Source organism: Epinephelus fuscoguttatus, linkage group LG11 (assembly GCF_011397635.1).
Source record: "Epinephelus fuscoguttatus linkage group LG11, E.fuscoguttatus.final_Chr_v1".
NCBI classification, from domain to species: Eukaryota; Metazoa; Chordata; class Actinopteri; order Perciformes; family Serranidae; genus Epinephelus; species Epinephelus fuscoguttatus.
Window position 1 is genome coordinate 10486195 of NC_064762.1, and position 22585 is coordinate 10508779.

The 22585-nt window shown below is 40.8% G+C and overlaps 2 protein-coding genes and 1 non-coding gene across 5 annotated transcripts in view; all 3 read left to right on the forward strand.

Annotated features, from left to right (window-relative positions):
• The window catches only part of klf11a (Kruppel-like factor 11a), a 28188-nt gene extending 16653 nt beyond the window's left edge, over positions 1-11535 (forward strand). For 2 of the 3 annotated variants that reach the window (XM_049589874.1, XM_049589876.1), the window contains 4 exons: positions 997-1226; positions 5969-6190; positions 6639-7536; positions 8611-11535. In XM_049589874.1, the coding sequence (XP_049445831.1) occupies positions 1194-1226; positions 5969-6190; positions 6639-7536; positions 8611-8906 (1449 nt within the window). In that variant the 5' untranslated portion in view covers positions 997-1193 and the 3' untranslated portion in view covers positions 8907-11535. The remainder of the gene's footprint in view (positions 1-996; positions 1227-5968; positions 6191-6638; positions 7537-8610) is intronic. The other variant, XM_049589877.1, reaches the window with a different exon arrangement.
• A 4097-nt stretch (positions 11536-15632) lies between these two features.
• LOC125897495 (ribonucleoside-diphosphate reductase subunit M2) lies at positions 15633-19925 on the forward strand. Its single transcript, XM_049590864.1, has 10 exons — positions 15633-15958; positions 16201-16269; positions 16935-17087; positions 17195-17311; positions 17558-17691; positions 17784-17878; positions 17987-18120; positions 18299-18403; positions 18492-18605; positions 19388-19925. The coding sequence occupies exons 1-10, from the start codon at positions 15869-15871 to the stop codon at positions 19538-19540; spliced, it is 1164 nt and encodes a 387-aa protein (XP_049446821.1). The 5' UTR covers positions 15633-15868; the 3' UTR covers positions 19541-19925.
• Positions 18975-19113, forward strand: LOC125897651 (small nucleolar RNA SNORD94). The gene has a single exon (XR_007450457.1). It is a non-coding gene; the product is annotated as a small nucleolar RNA SNORD94 (small nucleolar RNA).
• Positions 19926-22585: the final 2660 nt, after the last annotated feature.

Genomic DNA, 22585 nt, shown 5'->3' on the forward strand with positions numbered 1-22585 from the left:
TAAAAAAAGAGGCTAATTAGTTTCATATTAACATATTTTTAATAAATATTTTTGGTGAGTATAACATAACAGGTTATAGGCTGTTTGAAGTTTGAGTTTATGTCATTTCAGCCATAAGAAAGCAGAAATACAACAAAATAATTATGTTTATGAACACATCGTATATATATATATATATATATATATATATACATATATATATATATATATATATATATATATGTGTGTGTGTGTGTGTGTATATATATGTATATAACTGAGAGTTATGTTATGTTCATGACGCAGATAGTTTTCTATTAATATCTCATGTTTTGGGTGACCGTGATATTCTGATATGTTGTAGGTTGAATACATTTTCTGTCATTTAACCATAAAATCATAAATACATCAACATAATTAGTTTATAAACATATTTTTAGTTAAATATCAGAGCTAATTAAATTAAAACACATGTCTTTATTAATATTTTATATTTTCTATTTTTTCACATCAACATAAAGAAATAAAACATAAAAATAATCTAAACAAATGAAGATAACTGTGTTTATGTGTTTTATATTAAAGCCCGACACCGTTTCATCTGTTATATTTATATATTCAGTGATATATTTCCTGACATGTTCACTGTATCTGCATTTGTTCACTACATGCCTCTCGCGCGCGTCCTCGCGGGTGTCGCGGTCCCGCCTCGCGCCTGTCTGCTTCCCAACCTTTCCCCCAGTTCGAGCGCGCGGCCGGGTTCCGGGTTCACCGGGTTTACTCTGACACCGCTGACTCCCCGGCCACGCCCCCCGACAGCCACGCACCCCGCGTCGGACCAATGGCGTCGCGGCCACGTACTGATCACGCACCGCCTCGCCTGTGATTGGCCGCTGGCCGCTACACCTTTGCGTGTGATTGGCTGCGTGTTACCACCCGCCAGACGGCTCTGAATTTTGTTTCTCTGGTTTTTTTGTGTGTGTGTGTGTGTGTGTGTGTTTTTTGGGCTCCTCTCAGCTGAAGGCAGACACACACTCACACACTGAGACTCACTGAGGCACAGAGACACACCGGGACACACTGAGACACACCGGGACCGAGCTGGTGGAGGCTCCGCTCTGATCACCGCCTGCTCTCACTCCTCTCCTGTCTGTGCCGTGATTCTCTCCACACCGGCCGCACACTCTCCACCGTTTCTCCCGTTTCTCCTCCTGATGCTCAGCTTCACGGCGGAGCGCTGCTGTCAGGTGAGTCTCTGCATCCTGCCTGCAGCCGCTCGGCTCATGTTTCATTATAAAGTTATTATAAGTGCTCAGGTCGGTGACACCGGCGGCTGGTCTCAACTCAGCTGCTGCGGCGGTGACCGGGCTCCAGGTGAGCCCGTTACCGACTGTTTTTGTCTCGTTGAGTGTCTGTGGGCTGGTTTATCTGAGGTCATACTGAACCCAGTGTCTCCTGACTGTGTGAGTGTGTGTTGCTGTGTATCCACAACAGTTGCATCACTGCGTTGCATCGCTGTAGATAAAGTTTACAGATGAAGCAGGTCGGTTTGTTTTTATTGTTGGTGAGTAAAATCAGATTTGGGTTGTTTTGTCTTTGTTGTTGTCTGAGATGAGTCAGGAGGCTGCAGCTGAGCTCGGCTCTCACTCCGCCTCATTATAGCACCTCATTATGTACGTTAAATACACTTTATCATAATCACGATACTTTAGTCATGATATTATTGTCATTTTAAACGTTTTGTCACATTCTGAGTATAAGACTTCTTTTACCCTCTGCAAAGCTTATTATGTATATTAGAAATATAATGTATACATATAATCATCAGAGGTGCCTCAGTACAATATTATTGCAATCGTTTAGTCACGATATTATTGCGATTTCCTTTTTATATTTTATGACAAACATTATCTTCTTTCAACTGTACATTTTGTCCCCAAATGAAAACTTTGTTTGAAAACAAACAATTTTATTTAATAAGATAATGGACTGTTCTGTATTTATCAGAGGAAGGTAACTGGGATGGGACTTTTTTTGTCTTAATATAATATAGTAATTTTAATATAATATATTACATATACTGTTAGTAGGGGTGGGAATCAGCAGAGGTGCCACGATACAACATTATTGTGCTAATTTAGTCACAATATTATTATGATTTTTTTTTTTTCCACTGTACATTTACTCCCCTAAACCAACTGTGTCATTTTCTGACTGTTGAATGGTGCAATTTGGGTTTTTTGTTTTTTTTTTTTATTTTAGAAAATATGTTTTCTAGGGCATGTTTTTAAGAACTGCCAAAAATCTTAAAAGAAAAAAGAAGAAAATCACCAACATTTTTATGAAAACATTTTTTTAAGGTGGAAAAAAGCCAAATTTTTTAAAAGATAATTTTTTAATAATTTTTTAAAGAAAATACAATTGCTGAAATATATTTAAGAAAACATGGTGGATTTTGAAGGCGTGTTGTTAAAGAGGAAAAAAAACAAAACAAAAATATTTAAAGAAAACATGCCAAGCAGACACAAAATGTTTAATTCATAATAATATTATAATATTTATCTGTAACAATAACTGAATCCAGATCTTTTATTCTGCTGATTCATGTTTGTTGTGTAAAATGTCTGAAAATAGTAAAGATGACTCAAAGTTTCATGTTTAGTTTGAAATATTAATAACACATTTAATATCACAGAAAACATTAAAAAAAATTAGCCCATGTTGATTTTTAAAGAACCAATAACTGATCAATGTTGGTCCTAATAATCACATGTTGCCTCCTGAGTGTCTCGTCAATAACACCTCAGATATCAGTATTAATACTGATGAATGTTTTATTGATCAGATTCAGACTGAAGCTGCAGCTGAGAACAGGAAACAAAACGACGAAGCCTCAGAAATAAAAGATAAAATCAGATCATTGACATCACAGAAATATGAAAGTTGAATCATTAAATCAGTTCAGATGATTCAGGCTGTGATGTCAAAGAGTTTTATTAAAACATTTATTATCATTACTAAACAGTAATTAAACCGTCCAGTGATGATGATGATGGTGATGATGATGGTGATGATGATGTCTGTGCTTCCTCTCCTGATCTCTTTACATGTTGCTGCTGTGATGTGTTTGTGTGATCTAATGCGTGGGAAATTACAGCGCCGGAGCTCCATACTCTGTGTGTGTGTGTGTGTGTGTGTGTGTGTGTGTGTGTGTGTGTGTGTGTGTGTGTTGACTTCCTGTTCAGAGCTTCCTCTCCCTCTCTCAGTGGGGTGAGTCGGTGCATGTTAATGAGGGAGAGGGAGGTGGGTGGGGCTTATTTGGGGGTGCAGGGAGGTTCCCGGGCAGTGGGGCCCCTCTCTCTCGCTCGCTCGCTCGCTCTCTCTCTCTCTCTCTCTCGCTCTCTCTCTCTCTCTTTATCTCTCTCTTTCTATCTCTCTTTGTATCCGTATATCTTATGTCTCTCGCCCCTCACTCGCCCTCCCTCCACCCTTCCTGTTGGTGCAGCTGAACGTTCGCCAGACTCCAACTTATCGCAGCACTCAGGAGCCCTTTGTCCCCCCATCACCTCCACCTACTTCTAGTTTTCAGCCTCAGTTTATTTATTATAACTTATTTTATATTTAAAAAAGGAACATATATATGTATGTATGTATGTGTATGTATATATATAGAGAGAGAGAGACAGAGAGAAATTTATTTTCATTTTATTTTTTAAGAAAACAACTATATATATATATATATATATATATATATATATGAATTAAAGAATTATTTTTTTTTAATTTGTAAAAAGTAAAACGAGTAAAAATCTTTTAGATATTTTTGAATAAAACTTTTTTCTCCTGCTCTTCACATGTACATGAGCACATGCGTGTGCACAGTTGGAGAGATTTAAAGCTGCCGTCCTCAGTAAACTTCACGGCTCCACATAAACACTTTAAACACACCTGTGTGTTCACTTATGTACCTACATGTACACAAACTACACACCTGTGTACTTCTGCTTCAAAGTGTCGTCAGTTGTCAGTTTAACTTAACCTTTAAAAATTCATAAGCGTTAAACAGAGCGTTGAACCGTCTATTTAAACTGATCCTTTTTATTATTATTAGTCTTATTTTGGTAGGACAGCTCAGGAGGAAGTAGCAAAACAGTGACATCACTGGTAGTTATAGAAGACTGGTGGACGCTTTGCCTCCCAAACAGCTGATTGATGTCCAGCTATTACAGTAAGTGTCAGCAGCAGTGTAAACATTTGGGATCCCTGCTGCTTCTCTTAGTTTGTAGTCGAGTCAAAGAGTTGTTTTTTTTTTTGCTGACACTTCAGACAGAAAGCCATTTGGGATCCCAACTCATATCTCTCACATCTGGATAGCGTTCAAGTTTTGTGGACACAAAAGAGCATAAATACCTATCATTCAAATCATTAGGGAACTCAGCTGAACACATTTGGAATCCCAACTCATATGTGACATTGCTTTTTCACATTGTTGACTTTTAATAAAACTGATTATCTGAAACCGCAAAACAAAATACAACATAACATTACAGGAGAACACATTTTGCATCCCTGCTGCTTCTGTTAGTTTGTTGTTGAGTAAGCCAGAATGCCATTTGGGATCCCAACTCATATCTCTGACATAGTGTTCAGGTTTTCTGGACACAAAAGAAACAGAAACAGCAGACACTTGTTCATTTGTAGACGGTTTCTATTAACTTGCTGGCCACAGTCATCAAGTCGTTACAGCAAATGTCCCTTGCAGCAAACGACTCAGTAAACATTTTGCATCCCTACTGCTTCTCTTAGTTTGTTGTCAAGTCAAACAGATTTTATTGCTTCAAAAGAACTGAAATATGTTGCAGCTCACTACACAGTACCTTACCTGGGAGCCAGTCTGACTTATGTCCAGCAGAGACATTTGGGATCCCATCTCTCATATTTAAAGTTGCTATAAAAGGACAAAGACATTTGTTTTTGTCATTAACTGTCAAACTTTCTGGACACAAAATAACAAACTATATTTTTCAAATAATGTGGGAGCTTAGTTGAACACATTTGGAGTCCCGACTCATATGTAAAGTTGCTTGTTCACGTGTGGCTGTTGATAAAGCTGATTATCTGAACATACTTTTTTTTAAAAACACGTATCAGTGTATTTCCATTAGAGGAGGAGACATTTGGCATCCCTGCTGTGCAGTCATGTAAAAAAGACACTTGATTATGTTGTTAGCTGGTCATAACCACTTGATTGCCTGAGCACAACAGACACTAAACAACATTACAGAGGAGTACTTTTTCACTAGAGGACACATTTGGGATCCCAAATTATATTTACATTTGTGAATAACTCTGTGAATAAGATGTGATCTGACAGCAGATGACAGATGTTTCTGTCATCTGCTGTCAGATCACAGATCACGCCCAGTATCTGGACTCCAGACGACAGACAAAGACAGATACAAAGTACAGAATATATTTACTGTCTGTGGTGAACAGACTCAGAGTTCAGACTCGTCTGTTGTTTCACAGAGCGTCGGTGTCGGTGACGACCTCGCGCTGCAGCAGGTTATATTTAACATTTTAAAACCATCACAGATTTCTGACCTCGCCCAGTTAATTAAATCAAACATGTAACCCGACCCGTGTAGGAGTGAGATCATGGAGTCAACACAGTTCAGGCTCTGTTTAGTTTCTCTGTGTCACCACACAGAAAATATGTTCGAAAGAACCAAAAGTTTAACGTTTTTTTTATTTTTGGAAACTTTTCCTGAACCATAAAACGACCACATATAAAACACAGCAGGCGTATGGAAGCCTGTTGGTGCCAAAAACAGCAGCTGTTTGTTTGATCCTGTAAAGATTTAGTTTTCAGTTGAACTCATTTTGATTCCAGTTTTTTGGAACCTTAATTCTGATTCTCGTCTGTATCTGAGTGTGAATATTAAAATAAAATAATTTAATCATCCTCTGACGTCCTGGTGTCTCTCAGGTTGACCGCATGGACAGCCGGACGGTGTCCACCATGGAGCTGAAGCCGTGCATCGAGTACCACGACCTGGAGGCCGCCGAGGCGCTCGTCAGCATGAGCTTCTGGGGTCAAAGGTCGCACAAGCCCCGCCCGCTGACCCCCACCTCCGACTCCTGTGACTCCATCCATCTCCACCCGGAGGGAGGGGACACCCCGAAAGACCTGATTGCTCTGTCCTCGCTGGTGAGACACTTTTATTAAATCTGAAAAGATAAAAGTTAACTGCTGCAATCTGAAGATCTGAGGCTTTAAAATGAGTTTTAATTGTATAATAATATCATAATTTAAATGAGAAAAAATACTTTCTTCTTATCACTGTTATTTAAAAGTTAATTGTAATCCTCACAACTTTTGCATATTCACACTTTATTGAAGTATAGACTTCATAAAAAATGAAAATAAAATAAATTATAACTTGAGTAGTGGTTGTGTTTTGTTTTTGTTTTTTATTATTGAAAAATCTGCCGTTTATTTCAGTGAAAAACCAAAAAAAACTTGAATCAGAATTTTTCTTAAAAAGAAAAACTAAATTTTCTGGAAGTTAATTAATTAATTTTAATTAATTGAATCATTTAAACATGACAGCGTCCCTGTTTGTCGTGACCATCTTCTCTGTGGTTTCCTCCATCAGTGTATGACTCCGCCTCACAGTCCGAGCTTCGCCGAGGCCTCCACCACCGCTGTCCTCACAACCACCACCACCTCCGCCCTGAGCCCCGCCTCCAGGCCAGTCTTACCCCGCCCTGTCCTCAGCGCTGGCCCTGCCCTCCTCCTCACTGACTCCTACACCTGCCTCCCTCCACCCTCCTCCACCTCCACCTCAGAGACCTCAGCACTTCCACCTCAGACAGAGTCGTCCTGTGTGGCTCCGCCCAGTAGAGCGATGGCCACCAGCGTCATCCGCCACACTGCCGACAGCCTCAGCATTCCTCCACCTCCACCTGCAACCACCCAGCCGACAGAAACCTCCACGCCGCCTCAGACGGGAACTCCAGAGACACTTCCAGAGGAGAAGGACGGAGCTCCTCCAACTCCAGACAGCCCGTCCTGTCCTCCCTCTTCAGCGTCTCCTCCTCACTCCTCCCCGCTGTCTTCCTCCTCCTCCTCCTCGCCAGTCCTCTGCCAGGTGTTCCCGGTGAGCAGCCGGACCGGAATGATCTCCGCCTTCGTCCAGGCTCCGGTTCAGGTGCAGACTCAGGGGGGGCCCAAGCCCATCCTGCCGCAGTCTCCTTCCAGCTTCGCCCAGCCCCTGCTGGTGGGCTCCGCCGTGCCGCAGGGGACCGTGATGTTCGTGGTCCCCCAGGCGTCCGTGTCCCAGGCGCCGCAGGGACCGCAGACTGTCATGACCCTGGGCAACACTAAGCTCCTCCCCCTGGCCCCAGCCCCCGTTTACATGCCGACAGGAGCGAGCGGCGGCGCCTCGCAGGCCGACTTCTCCCGTAGACGAAACTATGTCTGCAACTTCCCCGGCTGCAAGAAGACGTACTTCAAGAGCTCCCACCTGAAGGCTCACCTGCGCACGCACACAGGTAGGATGCTCAGTCACCTCTGATGTCACTTCCTGTTCACTTCATTATCACAGGACTGTTTTGTCACTGTCCTCTAAAAACCACGTATCTCCAAATTTGTGTTAGAATTTATTTTGACCGTCTGAGATGAATGAACCCTGCAGGCAAGAGTGTGGAGATACATGGTTTTCACTGGGCGTTCTGACCTTTGACCTCCTGGCACTTGTTTGCATGTTAATCAAATGTCATGTTTCTCATATATAAATAATGAAATCAGATTAACCCTTCAAACTCTGTAATGTAAAGCATCCACCAGTGCCTACAGTGGTATTTTTACTTATTGTGATGTCATTTCCTGGAGTAGCTTCAAATTCTTCATATCTCTAAAATCTGTACAACCTGAGCTACATGTTTATGTAACTTTATAAACTATAATAATTGAGTAAAGTATTGAAATGGTGTCACAGAAAAAGAAAAAAGCATTTTTTCAAATTTTAAGAAAAAACTTAAAACAGATTTTACAAAATAAAAAACACAAAACATTTTTTAAATGTAGAAACATAAACAAAATATTTCTAAACACTTCATAAGTTATTTTAAGTCTGTACATTATTTTATTTTATTTTATTTTTTTAGATATGATCAGATGATTCACCATTTATTCCTTAGGTGCCATGGCATGTTTTGCCGTGGGTTTGCACCACATGTAACAGAGCGCAGTGACGTTATCATGAGGGAACAACTTGATGACAGAAGCTGCAGAATAATTAATATTCTGTCTGTTATGGTTTTTATTTTAGGTTGATATATATACAGGAATATGTAAACAGCGATCTATCACGGCTGTTACGGCGAAATACCAGCGTTATTACAAGGAAATACTTCCTTTGTACAGCTGGACAGTCAGGTAACATAAATCAATGGTGTGATGCCGAGTCAAACTCAAGTCTGAACTTTCTGCTGCTAAAACAATAAACATTTTTGTTGTGGTACAGGATCATACAGATGGAGAATTAAACTACAGAGCAGGAACATTATTTCATGATCATGTGGGGGTTTTTTGGTGCGCTAACCGTTCGTCTTCTTCCTCCGCAGGTGAGAAGCCGTTCAGCTGTCACTGGGACGGCTGTGACAAAAAGTTCGCCCGCTCCGACGAGCTGTCCCGCCACCGCCGGACGCACACCGGTGAGAAGAAGTTTGCCTGCAACGTGTGCGACCGCCGCTTCATGCGCAGCGACCACTTGACCAAACACGCCCGGCGACACATGACCACCAAGAGGGCGTCATCGTGGCCCGCTGAAAACCGAGACCTCAATAAAGTGGCCCTGCCAAAGGGCCAAAACAGAGGCGCCGCACTTCCTGTCGGCATGCTGGTCTCTACTGCCAACTGAGACCCTGTTTACACTCGGCTGTAAAATGCATCCTGGTGATCTGAACGCAGGCAGAGACATGCCGCCATCACACCTGCGTCTGTCTTGCGTCTCAGCTGAACACTTGTGTCCACACTTCCTTACTGCCGACGTCACAAGACAGGTTTATTTCAGCAGGTGTGACTGGCGGCACAGAGTCATTGGGGACATGTAAAAGAGCGCAGCGTTGGCACGCTGTTACCAAAACAACCGCCACATCCTGCACTGATGACACAGTCCTTATCAGGGACACATCAGTACACACTGAGGTTTACACTACGACAGATTCGTGGTCAAACATGCCCCGGTCCCCCTCAACAGGTGGTCTGAGTGATCAGGACATGATGCGTCTTGGTGGTCGTTTCCACTCGTCTTCAGTGCCGTCCACTTGTGATGCGATGGTCCAGAACGCATTTTAACCAGGTGTAAACAGGGTGTAACAGACTCAGTCAGGAGCCTCACAGGGCCAACTCAGGACCCGGGGGGAGGGGGGGAGGGGAGGGACGCCAACCAGACACCGACAGGTTCATCTGGTTGTTTCAATCAGCTCCACATCAGGAGGATCTTTTCTACCAATCAGCTCTGCTGGTGAAGACGTCACTGAGCTCCGGCTGCGTTTACACGAACCACGACAAACTCTGAGTCACAAACTTTAAATTGTTTCCTCTGTTTCTGCTTCAGGTTTGATTTTGGCGAGGTGCAGGGAGGAAACTTTGTAGTTCATACAGACACACCAGCGCCCCTGAGAGGCCGAAACCTTCATTACACTCCAGAAAACACAACTGTTGTATCATGAATATCTGACACAAATATTAATCAGATCCCACCAGCAGCATGAAGCTCCTGTTACTGTGGAGAAACACTCTGATGCTCGTTTTCCACCAAATCAGCTCCAGTTTCAGTCATGACTTTAGAAACCTTGGTGCTATGAAGCGAAGCAGCTCGTGTTTCCACCAGGTTTGTGCAGAACATTCAGCCCCATACTTTGACCACTACTGGTTGCTAATTGGCTGAATAGTTTGGACGTGCACTCAGAAAACACCGCCTAGTCTTTACCATTGCTGTATTTCATTACTTTTCTCACCAGCGTCCATAATGTCCGTACAACTTCCAATAAATACAGCCATATACATTTTAATCTGAGCACAGTCGAACAATAATGATAACGATAATATCAGCAACATCTGTGGGATGAACTTAAACACCATGACTGGCCTCAGCCAGTGACATAAGCCACTGAGCGACATGGCGGGATATTACACTGAACACAAATCAACCTTTATAATCAGCACAGAGATCAATTAGTGCCAATATTATTTGTGTGACGAGTCCAGATTGTCAATCTGTGTAAATCTGGAAATACAAAACAACGTCCAATGATACACAAAGATTTTCAAACTAAAAAAAGGCTATTTTGCTAAAACCGATCTGCAAATACATAAATTAATGATAAATATCTGTGAATACATTTAAATAAAAGCCAAAATGAAAATACAAGTCATTTGACACACCTCCCCCTTTTTGCGCTTCTCAGTTTACTTTAAATCCAAATGCCTCAAACCAAAATTAGGAGCCAGAACGAGCCGGTTCATGTTGGTGTTAAAGGTGTGTGAGTGTTTACACCAGTTTCTCCAGTTACATGACGTGTTCAGCTCCTGGTTGCCAAATTCGACGCAGCGTCGTTTTACTTAATATGTAAAGTTTAATCAGTTCTTTCTGCAGCCTGACGGTGTTTTAACTTTCCTCCACAGTTTGTGTTTAAAACATAGAAATCAGATTAAAGTGAAAACATGTTAAAAAAATGAAAGTGATGAAGACATTTTGTTTATCAGCTCAACAACAATCAGAGTTATGTTAAGGTCAAATTAAAAAGACGACAGCATGCATCGTGTAGACGGAGCCGGAGCAGCCAGCAGAGGACAGAGCGAGTTTCCCGCCCTGCTCAGGACATTTTATTCCCAACAACCACAAACTCACCGGAGGAGGAAGAGGAGAAGGAGGAGGAGGAAGGCGACAGGCTGCTATTCATTCACGGACAGAAACCAACAAAAACCTGACATTGCACTGGATTTTTTTAATCTTGCTCGTTTTTGTACTCTCTCCGTGTATAATCATGTTTACTTCATGTGTAAATGTCACGTTTAGCAAAATGTATGCACTCGTTTTATTTTTGCCAAAGCCTCTGTATCGTGCTTTTATTATCAGCCGACTTCTGTTTGTTTGTCTGTGACTGTAAATATTGTAAATATATTGATATCTATATGAATGTTACGTGTATTCCAATCTGCATTTATTGACAGTACGAAGTTATTGATATTTTAAAATGTCAGTGGACAGTATTCCTCACTGTGATACTACCTACTATCTTTGCTTTACACGTTAAAATTATTTAATAAACTTTTGTTGAGGAAAAAGTGCTTTTTTTTTTTTTGTTTGTTTGTTTTTTGATAGCTTGATTTGGCCCATAGTGTAGCCAGTAAGAAAATACCTCGTTATTAAATGTTATTCTTAATAATAACAGCTTATATCAGAATAATCCCATTTCTGAACATTTGCCTGTAAGCGATGGTGAAGATTATGGCTTTTATAATAAAACATTACCACAAAAATACATGAAGTTTGTTCTCTCACACTGCAACACATCTCAGTCACATTTAGTTTTATCTTGAAGGAAATATTAAAGACAGCAGATGGGAAATTAGCATCATCACTAAGCTAACTGTGACTAATTTAGGATTTATATTGTTAAAAAAAACTTGTTTAGTTTTGATTAAAGGAGCAGTGCAACATTTTCTGTCAGCAAGACGTCAGATGGACATCAGTCTCATGGTTAGCTTAGCTTAGCATAAAGACTGGAAACAGGTGGAAACAGTTAGCCTGACTGTCTAAAGTGCAACAACACATCAACCAGCTCCTGATGAGCTCTGTATGATCAGTTATTAAACATGTCAGTGTTGTACATTAAACTACTAACTGGTTTGTAAACCACCTCGGCCAACTACGACACTGAAATGCGGGTTATATGATAATGCATCAATAATAACATAATGTTCAGTATCGTGGACGGATGAATGGCCCCAGGCTGCTGGGCACAGACCCAGGGGCCCAAAGTGTCACCTGCAAAGTGTCAAATGTCATAATAACACATGACAACCAGGAAGAGACTGGAAATGAGAAACAAAGACAAAAAAGACGACAAAGAGACGCTGAGGAACTGCAAAGACAAAATAACAACAACAGCAAGCAACACAATCACAAGGAGACACAGAATAAATTAAAGCAACTCAAAATGACCAAAAGACACACAATTCCCTCAATATGACAAATAATTACATTAAATAAACAAAAACAGCTACACGAAGACACTAAACAACAAAATAAACACAAAAAATACCTCAAAAGCGACACACAGTGAACCCAGGTGTGTCTGTAACTCTGACACAGAGACGCTTTGCAGGGAAAACAGTAGATTAAAATAAAATAAAAAATGTAAAAAGCAGCATAAAAACAGAAAATACACACCTGATAAAAAAGTAAACACAATAAATTCTTTAAAAATACACATTTTGAATTTAATACTTTAAATACATTTTGATAATAACACTTATAACTGTAACTCTGTTATTAATACTGTGTCATAAAGAACAGTGGAAATGACTCAAGTTCTGCTCTCAGGTAATTTTAAGGTTCGAAGTTCTGCTCTCAGGTAATTTTAAGGTTCGTTACTCGAGTATTTCTGTTTCATATAACTTTCTCCTCCTCCACATCTCACAGATATGTATCTACATTTATCTGACAGATACTTTACAGATTCAGATTATTAATATAAAATATAATCAGTCATAAATGATGATGTCTTATCACAGATTAATCTAACCAGCAGGAAATAAAGTCATCAAAATGAGCTTCACCTTCACCAGCTAATCAATATTAAACTGATCAATACATTAATACTTCAGTTAGAATAATACAGTATCATTTATATCATCCTGTATAATGAGGGATTTATCTTTTGGTGCTTTCAGTATTATTGTTTGGATGATAAAACTTCTTGCAGGACTTTAACATGTGACACAGTAACTCAACACTACTCTAATTTTAATAGAGTATCCGACTACTTTTACTCCCTCCTCTGAACATACTGACACACTGCAGTGTAACATAATAAAGTCCACAGATCACAGCTGACACAATAAAGTTGAATCAATAACTTCCCGCTCCTGCTGTTTGTGTGAATTCAGGTCACGCGCCGTGAAAACAGTGTGAAGGAGGTTAATTCTGTGACGTCAGCAGCGTGTCTTTATATAAACATACATTAACGTCCCGTATGTGAAGTTTCTGCTCGACGACAGCGGCGCGGTCACGTGTTGCGTTACACAACCGGCGCTCCGACCACTCTCCCTCTCCCCGGTAACAGCGCTCATCCAATCAGCAGCCAGCTCTCAGGGGGTGTGACCAATCAGGGAGCACGACGTCGAGCCGGGAACGTGAGAAGGGCACGTGATTGGCTGCTGAGGTCCCCGCCCACTTGCCTTACTGACCGACATTCAGCAGGAGCCAAAAGAAAATGAATCAAAACTCTAAATATATAAATAAAAACAGGCGGGAGTAACCAGGGCAACAGGGACATCATGAGGCGGGAAACGGGACTGCAGCACAGTGTCTATCAACAGAACAAAGGCGGGAAAATACTGAAAACACCACAGATAAATGACTACAGTAAAACAAGAAATAACGTTGTTTTAAATGTTTGTTAATTTTAAAAGTCTCAGCATCAAAATATACAAAAATACCAAAAGTAAAAGTAATCATTATGCAGAATAATAATAATATTTATTTATTTTGTTCTTTGTAAAGCCCCTTTTGGGTATCCAGACAGCACTATATAAATTTAATAATAATGATAATTTACTGTTATGATTCCTGTATCATATTTCAGTTGTGCAATAGAGACTTAAAGGTGTAATATTCTTATTGACACTGTCTTTACCGCACAATAATTGGTGCAATAATTCAATAGCAGCAAAACTCTGCAATTATGCAACTGCTCAACTCATTCTTAACCAACAGCACTCTTTAATGTATATTTAACAATATGCTGTACACATAATATATTATTACTGTATGTCTCTATATAATATTTGGAGTAAAATAATATAACATTTATGTTTGTGTAATATTGTGTTGTATATGGCAGCATTACAGACATTTTTATATTTTGACTCACTTTACATTTCCTACTCAGCACATTATACATATTTGATATTCTTTAATGTTTCATATTCATACTTACACTGATACTAATAATAATGACAATGCTTTTATTAATAGGTGCCTTTCAAAGCACTCAAGGACACTGACAAAACACAGTTAAATCAAGCAGTGATGTTTTCATAGTTAATAAAGTCAAACAAATAAGTAATATACAGTAATGAGTTCATAAAATAAACAGGAAAAAAATCCAAATTATAAAAACTAGGTATGAAATCATCATCATAGAGTCTTCATCAGTGCAGATGTGTGTGTGTCATCATTTGATCAGACTGAGTATGGCAGCTCGTATGTTCCTCAGTGTACCACTAAAGAAATATGACAATAGATATATTTGGTGAAATATTTCCAAACAATAACAGCTCCAAAGTAAGTTTCACCACCACAGACACAAAGAATCCGTCAGTAACTTTATTATGATGTTAAACTCTGACAGAGTGTGTGTGTGTGTGTGTGTGTGTGTGGAGTTATCTCTATGATACAGGGATGTTTGTTTCCTGTGTGTTAGCAGATATAAACCTGCAGTTCTCGTTCCTGCCGACAGGGGGCGACTCCACCCGCTGACCTACATTCACAGGCTGTGTTGTTGTCTTCTCAGGCAGCCAATCAGAGCGCTCCGTTCCGGAAACAGCTGATCAGTCAGCTTCTCCTGTTTCGAGGGAAAACTAGGCGAACATTAAACCACAAAGACTGAAACTCGATTTAATCAGAAGCACAGCACGCACAGATCGTCACACACACACACACACACACAATAATCTACACTTTAAATGTTATAACGTCCTGGTTCAGACTAATAACCCGCCAAATACCTGGAATATGTTCCTTTGTTGTGTGACATGTTTTAGGATAAATCCTCTATGTTAGGTTAAATTCTCAAACCTGGAAATATAAACGACAGCTCTGAATATAGAGTTATAATAACGTGGTGTTTGAAATGATTTTAGGCGCTTTAATGTCTCGAGGACACCGCCAATATGAAATTAACAACAAACAAAAAAAAATTGGCGGCAGCGGGGAAACGACCCAGAAATTCCAGAAATTAACGCTATGAACACCGACACATATTTAATATGAGATTTATTGTGATACGGAAATAAAAACAGGATGATGTCAGACAGTTTAACTCATCCACACTTTCAGACGTTTCTGAAACACAACTAAAATCTCATCACGGAAATCAGTTTTATTTTCTGGGATTGTAACAGTAATGTTTCCCTCTCACACTGAGTGTCAGAATCACAGTTTAACGGTTTTTACTGTAAAATAAATGCGTCTTTTTATTAAAATCATAAATGTTGTGTAAACGCGGATTTTAACAGTTTTGTAACACCGGTTTCGGACAGTTTTGTAACTCCTCACAGACAAAGACGTTTGAATCTCCCGCAGCTGCCGGGGCGTCACGTGACCGCTGCTCTCCATCTGATTGGCTCCGTCTCAGCGTCGCTGTTAAAGAGCCAACACGAGCTGTGTTCCTATTGGCCGGCTGCGTTCTAGCGCCAAGATTTCAATAAAAAAGGCTCGAGCGGTCAGAAGCCGCTTCAGTGTGTCTGCTCTCCGTCTGTGTCCGCTGCTCCGCAACAAACCTGCTGCTGCTGCTTCTCTTTTTAACCGACTTTTAATCGGTTAGCGTGTCTTTTATTCGTGTGTCCGTGTGAAGGGAGGAAATCAAAATGCTTTCTGCTCGCTCTCCTCTTTCCGTCAAGGATGAAAATGGCGTCATCAGTCAGGTCAACAACATGTCGCTGGACAAAGAAAACACGGTGAGAACTCAGACACACACACTCATGTTTCATGTGTCATTATAACGTCTCATGTTACTTTAAGGTCCCAGCACAGTGTTGGACACTTTAACCTCACGGCAGCCATCTTGTGACGGTCCTGTAGTTAATGTGTGTTTCAGTCTGATGTCATCAATCAAACGTATTGATCCAATATCAGAGTATTGATCCAGTATCAGAGTATTGATCTGTTCACTGAGGGGTTCCTGTCGTTGATCTTTCAGCCTCCGAGTCTGAACGCGACCCGGATCTTGGCGTCTAAAACCGCGCGGAAAATCTTCGATGATGCTGCGGTGAGTACAGATCTGCTGAAACCTTCATCATCTTCATCTAACTCTCACATCATCTTCATCTTATATTAAAATACAGCATTATTAGTTAGTGTTGATTATTGTGCTCATGTGGCGCCTAAAAGATGGTTCTGGCGCCAAACAGACAGCTGTTGCTGTTTATCTGCCTTAGGGAGTGTTCTTAACTTATCAGAGGAGGAGGGAGGCTGGGTGTGACCTGGTTTTTCTTTTCTGATCCTCCCTGAAGCTCCAAATATTTTTCCTCGATCTTCTCTGAGTGACTGACTGACACACACACACACACACACACTGAAATAAGCTATTAGTTTATAAAACTTACTCATTGGTGAAGACAAGAAATCACCCTTTATTTTAGAAGAAGAAATAAAGGTTGCCAAATCACATAAAGAAAACACTTTACATGTCTCCACCTTTTTGCACCACCCCTCCTCCCACTTCTGTTTGTTGATTAGACAATAAATTACATTTTGGTGTTTCAGTTTTTTATCTAAATGTTTTACTTTAATGTGTAATATTTCTTCTGCATTCCCCAGAAAATGTGTTCAGACCTTTCCACTGCATCCAGCCAAACTTAATATCAGTATAAACCTTTGTGTGCAGGTGTGTTATATTGTGTGATGTTGACAGTTGTGTGTTTTGTCTCTCAGCCCAAAGCAGTGAAGAAGAGCAGCAGCAGGGAGAAAGAGGAGGAGCCTCTGCTGAAGGAAAACCCTCGTCGCTTCGTCATCTTCCCCATCCAGTACCACGACATCTGGCAGATGTACAAGAAGGCCGAGGCGTCTTTCTGGACCGCTGAGGAGGTAACCATGGAGACCACTCCCATTTGTTGGATGATGTTATTTAAGTGTACTGTGTGTGTTCAGCTGTTGGGTGATGTCATGTTAACGTGCTGTGTGTGTGTGTTCAGGTGGATCTGTCGAAGGACCTGCTGCACTGGGAGTCTCTGAAGGACGAGGAGAAGTACTTCATCTCTCACGTGTTGGCTTTCTTCGCCGCCAGTGACGGCATCGTCAACGAGAATCTGGTGAGCTCCGCCCACATGTCACTGCTCTATGTCGATTTAACACAGAAGTATAAATTAGGACAGACGTCCACTGAGACGTTCACTGCACATGACATGTCGTCTCAGTTTAATCAGAACAAAGCTTCAGACTCAAAGGATCAATAGATCATTGTCTCTGTATTTTATGATGTGATGGGTCACAGCAATCGATCAGTGATCAATAGTTTGAGATGAGCTGATGACTGAGTGTCGTCTCTTTCCCACCAGGTGGAGCGCTTCACACAGGAAGTGCAGGTGACGGAGGCCAGGTGTTTCTATGGTTTCCAGATCGCCATGGAGAACATCCACTCAGAGATGTACAGCCTCCTCATCAACACCTACATCAAGGAGCCCAAAGAGAGGTGATGACCTGGTTACTGGGATCTTACTGGTGACTGTTATTGGTGTCTGTTATTGGTTACTGGTGTCTGACAGTGTGTTCAATGACCCACAGAGAATACCTGTTCAACGCCATCGAGACTCTGCCGTGTGTGAAGAAGAAGGCCGACTGGGCGATCAACTGGATCGGCAACAAGAGCGCCAACTATGGTAAACTTGCTCACTTCCTGTTCCTGCTGTCAGTCAGCTCTGATACTGATCTATTGATCAGGTATCAGATATTGATCAGGTATTGATGGTGACTCTGTGGTTCCTCAGGTGAGCGTGTGGTGGCCTTCGCCGCCGTGGAGGGAATCTTCTTCTCTGGTTCCTTTGCTGCGATCTTCTGGCTGAAGAAGAGAGGCCTGATGCCCGGCCTGACCTTCTCCAACGAGCTCATCAGCAGAGACGAGGTGATTATTGATTATTGATCAGTGGGAAGCTTCATCCTGTCACTTTGACATCAGATAAATCCAGTTTGATCCAGTCGACGTTTAATTGATGGAAATAAATCCAGTTTGTGTTACTGGTATTACTGGCGTGTGTGACTGGTTTCACTGGGCTGTAACTGGTGTGTGTTACTGGTTTCAGGGTCTGCACTGTGACTTCGCCTGTCTGATGTTCAAACACCTGGTGAACAAACCGTCGGCAGAAACCGTCACCAAGATCATCAAGGACGCCGTGGAGATCGAGCAGGTGGGTCCTCGACATGTCATGGTGTCTCTCTGTCAGTCAGCTGATGGTTGAACTGGTTTTAATGGTGTGTTCTTTGTTGTGTTCTCAGGAGTTCCTGACGGATGCTCTGCCAGTGAAGCTGATCGGGATGAACTGTGACCTGATGAAGCAGTACATCGAGTTTGTAGCCGACAGACTGATGCTGGAGCTCGGCTTCACAAAGGTAACCACATCCCAGTAAAACCACAGCTCCCAGTAGGGCCGGGGGACGACTGATGTCACGCATGTCTGTTATTACAGCCAGAACTAAAAGGTTGTTTTCAGTCAGCTGATGCAGACGACAGCTGGAGTCTGTACGCTGTCACAGGAGCAGTTACATAAAGTCAGACAGACTCTGACACAGATCTGGGATCTGTTCTGATCCTGGATCAGATGTTTTCAGTCTGTCGCCCTAAAATGTTTCTGTCCTGTTTCAGTTTTGACTCCAGTAACAGCTGCAGGGTTTTTATCAGCCGCTCAGTCGTCTCATCAGAATTATAGTTAAAGGTTTAAATGTGGAGTCTGAGCGTCAGGCGTCTGGAGGAGGATCAGGTCTGTGATGATGAGAGGCGCAGGGGTACGGACCTCAGCCAATGATGGGGGCTGAGTGCTGCTGCACACGTTCTGATTGGAGGACAAGTGGTTCACCAGCAGAACGACAGCAGCACGAAACAGACGCCTGTCTGAACAGACTGCACCTGAAGCACTGAGTAAACTCTGAATGAGCGAGTTCAGACCAAAGATTCATGATGAGACAAAACTGTCTTTGAACGTTACAGAGAAATACAGAGGTGCGTACAGAGAGTCGTTGACTAGAGATGATACACCGTCTCATGGTGGTCACTTCCTGTCAACGTTACAGATCAGAAGCACAGACAGTTGTTGACTAGAGATGATACACCGTCTCATGGTGGTCACTCCCTGTGAATAACAAACTGACCTGGGTTCTGTGTTGTGTCTCTGTAGATCTACCGGGCGGAGAACCCCTTCGACTTCATGGAGAACATCTCTCTGGAGGGAAAGACCAACTTCTTTGAGAAGCGTGTGGGCGAGTACCAGAGGATGGGCGTGATGTCCGGCACCACAGACAACACCTTCAGGCTAGACGCCGACTTCTGAGGACAGAGGTGGAGACACTCAGTCACACATTCCAGAAGCTTCTCACTGAGTCTCTGCAGAAGGAAACGCTCAAACCACAGAACTACATGTACAGACATTTTTATCTCAGGATGACGGCAGATCATCTGACTGGTGGTTTACATGACAGATGAGCTGTTCAGCCAATCGGAGCACTGCAGCAGGGATCAGTCCTCTGACCAGGGTCGTTATCTGCTGAGTGTAAATTATAAACTGAGGTGAAGTCAGCAGTGACCTGGTGGAGGTTGGAGCAGAACCCTGGTTTTATAGTTTGTTTTAATAATATCTGCTTTATGATGTTTTTATGGACCTAATGTTTTAGGTTATTTGTACAGTTTAGCTTTTTGTATTAAAAGTCAAAACTTCATGTGAAAGCCTCAAATCTGTTTCATTACTGCTCGTCCACTCTGACTCAACCAGATAATTGATTAAAAGTGAGTTTTAAAAAACGACACAAGAAACACAAAACCTCTGATACCAAATGTGTTTTTTATCCTCAGTCAAAGCTCACAGAAACACAATGTACACACTCCAACAGCACTGAAGGATCAATTAAACTTGTTCGATCAAATTCTTAATTGACTAATTGTTATCATCCCGACTTATTTTTACATTCGGATTATCTTAGTTCGATTCAGCGTTACAGACAGCCCTTTTTCACCGGATTAATTCCTCCTGGATTTTGGGAGCAGTTTTGTGATTGTTGCAGCCTGAAATGCTGATTTCATTACTGCTTTATGAAAACATCGCCATGTATGTTGTAATATGTTGAGGTGCCTTTTTAAAAAAAGAAAAAGCTTTATTTTAAAGAAACACTCACTTTGAATGCAAATCACTATATGATGCATTTTGTAAGCTGTAAGATTATCAAATATTAAAAAGATCTTAGAATAAATTAGAACCAGGTCAGAAGATTTAGAAGCAGAGTACATCAACATGAACATGAGGCGGGACTGCAAAGTGTCTTCCTCTTTAATCTGCACATTATTCTAGAGCTGAAGTGAGGAGAAATTAACCTGCAGCTGCTTTACCACATGACAGACGGTAGAGTTGGTTTAAACACAGCTGAGAAGGTTAAAGGACATTTACAAAAAATAGAAATAAATAAGGGGCGGCACGGTGGTGTGGTGGTTAGCACTGTCGCCTCACAGCAAGAGGGTTGCCGGTTCGATCCCGGGCGTGGGAGCCCTTCTGTGCAGAGTTTGCATGTTCTCCCCGTGTCAGCGAGGGTTCTCTCCGGGCACTCCGGCTCCAAAGACAGACTAGGTTGGAGACTGGGATAATTGGTAACTCTAAATTGTCCATAGGTGTGAATGTGAGCGTGAATGGTTGTCTGTCTCTATGTGTCAGCCCTGCGATAGTCTGGCGACCTGTCCAGGGTCCACCCTGCCTCTCGCCCGATGTAGCTGGGATAGGCTCCAGCCCCCCCGCGACCCTCAAGAGGATGAAGCGGTTAGAAGATGAATAAATGAATGAATGAAGAAATAAATAAGGGGTTGCTTTATTCACTGTCTTATTGGCTGAATCACATGACCAAACCACGACTTATTTTTACATTTGGAATAAAAAACACGTGTGTTTCATTTATTCAGCAAACAAACATCAAACTCGAGGAGCACTATTTAGGGATTTAACTAATGATTTAAAATATTATCAGTTATATTCTTCTTGAGTCGTTTTGTCCGAGAATATCAGAAACTAGAGTCCACTGTTTGGTCTTCAGATTAATTCAGTTTAAGATCTGAGACAAAGAAAATAGCAAACACACTGAACTTTAAGAACCAGACACTTATGGCATTTTTTTAAAAAAAACAAAACAAAGAGTTGTCTTTGAAAATAAAAGTTAAACAGTAAAGTCCTGAAAGGTGAGGGTTTTTTTGTGTGCACATGATTACGTTTTTTTTTACACTTACCAAGTTAGTGTAAACAAGTCTGTTTGTTCTGTGAGTAATCCATGTTTTTTTACTGGAGCAGGACAGAGGCTCAAATATTATGTAAGTCCCAGTAATAATAAATATGATGTAAAGGAGAATCTGTCCTCATCACTGCATCTGTGGTCAATTAAATATTATTACAAATTATTCCATTAACAGGTGACCTCAGGGCAGAGCTGACATCCTGTTGTTGACGCTGTTGTTTGTGTAGACAATAAAATCTATGTTCTCCTGTTGGTGTGTCAGCTGAAGGCTCCAACATGGGAGAAGTGGTTAAAAACGACACAAACAACATTTTGAAAAGGCAGCTCCAAAAACTGTAATATTATTCATCAACGGCTTTAATTTATTTACTGTCATGGAATATTCAGATTCAGATTCAGAATACTTTATTAATCCCCGGGGAGAAATTGTTTTTGTTCCAATGCTCCGTGCAAAGTAGAAATAGAAATACAGCATGAATGGAAACAAGAGATAAAGATGAAGATATAAATAAAATACTAAAATAGACAATGAAATAAATAAAATAAAATATTAAAGTAGACATTAAAATAAAATAAAATAAAATATTAAAGTAGACAATAAAATAAAATAGTAAAGTAGACAATCTGAAATATATACAATATACAATGAAGTGGTTGTAGCGTTATAAATGAAATAAGAATGAGTAATTATATTGTGTGTTTTGTTTTATAAATAGCCAAATGAGTCCGATCATCAGAGGGAGGAGCTGTACAGTTTAATGGACACAGGTAAGAATGACTTCCTGTGGCGCAGGCTCCTGCAACAAGACTCATTAAGACATAAAATTCTGCAGAACTTAAAATATAAAGTAGAAATAATAATAAAAAAAATACATATATGTGGTTGTCAGGTGAAAAGTTATTGCAAAATGAATAAAAGAAAATAGGAATGTAAGAATGTATGAAATGTGTGAAATGAGAATTAATTAATATTTTTGGTAAAGTGTAAATATGAGTAAATAAGTGTTGCTTGGAGTTTATTAACATTGTAATGACAAATTAAAATTTATTTTAAATCAACAATGTGAAAAAGTAGAGGATTATTTTACAAACATGTTGAACATTTGAAA

What these genes read in the sequence shown, in the direction of transcription:
- LOC125897495 (XM_049590864.1), top strand. Translation starts at nt 15,869, where the DNA reads ATGCTTTCTGCTCGCTCTCCTCTTTCCGTCAAGGATGAAAATGGCGTC. An exon ending in CGCTGGACAAAGAAAACACG is followed by an intron (nt 15,959 to 16,200) that starts GTGAGAACTCAG and finishes TTGATCTTTCAG; the next exon opens with CCTCCGAGTCTGAACGCGAC. An exon ending in ACGCCGTGGAGATCGAGCAG is followed by an intron (nt 18,404 to 18,491) that starts GTGGGTCCTCGA and finishes TTGTGTTCTCAG; the next exon opens with GAGTTCCTGACGGATGCTCT.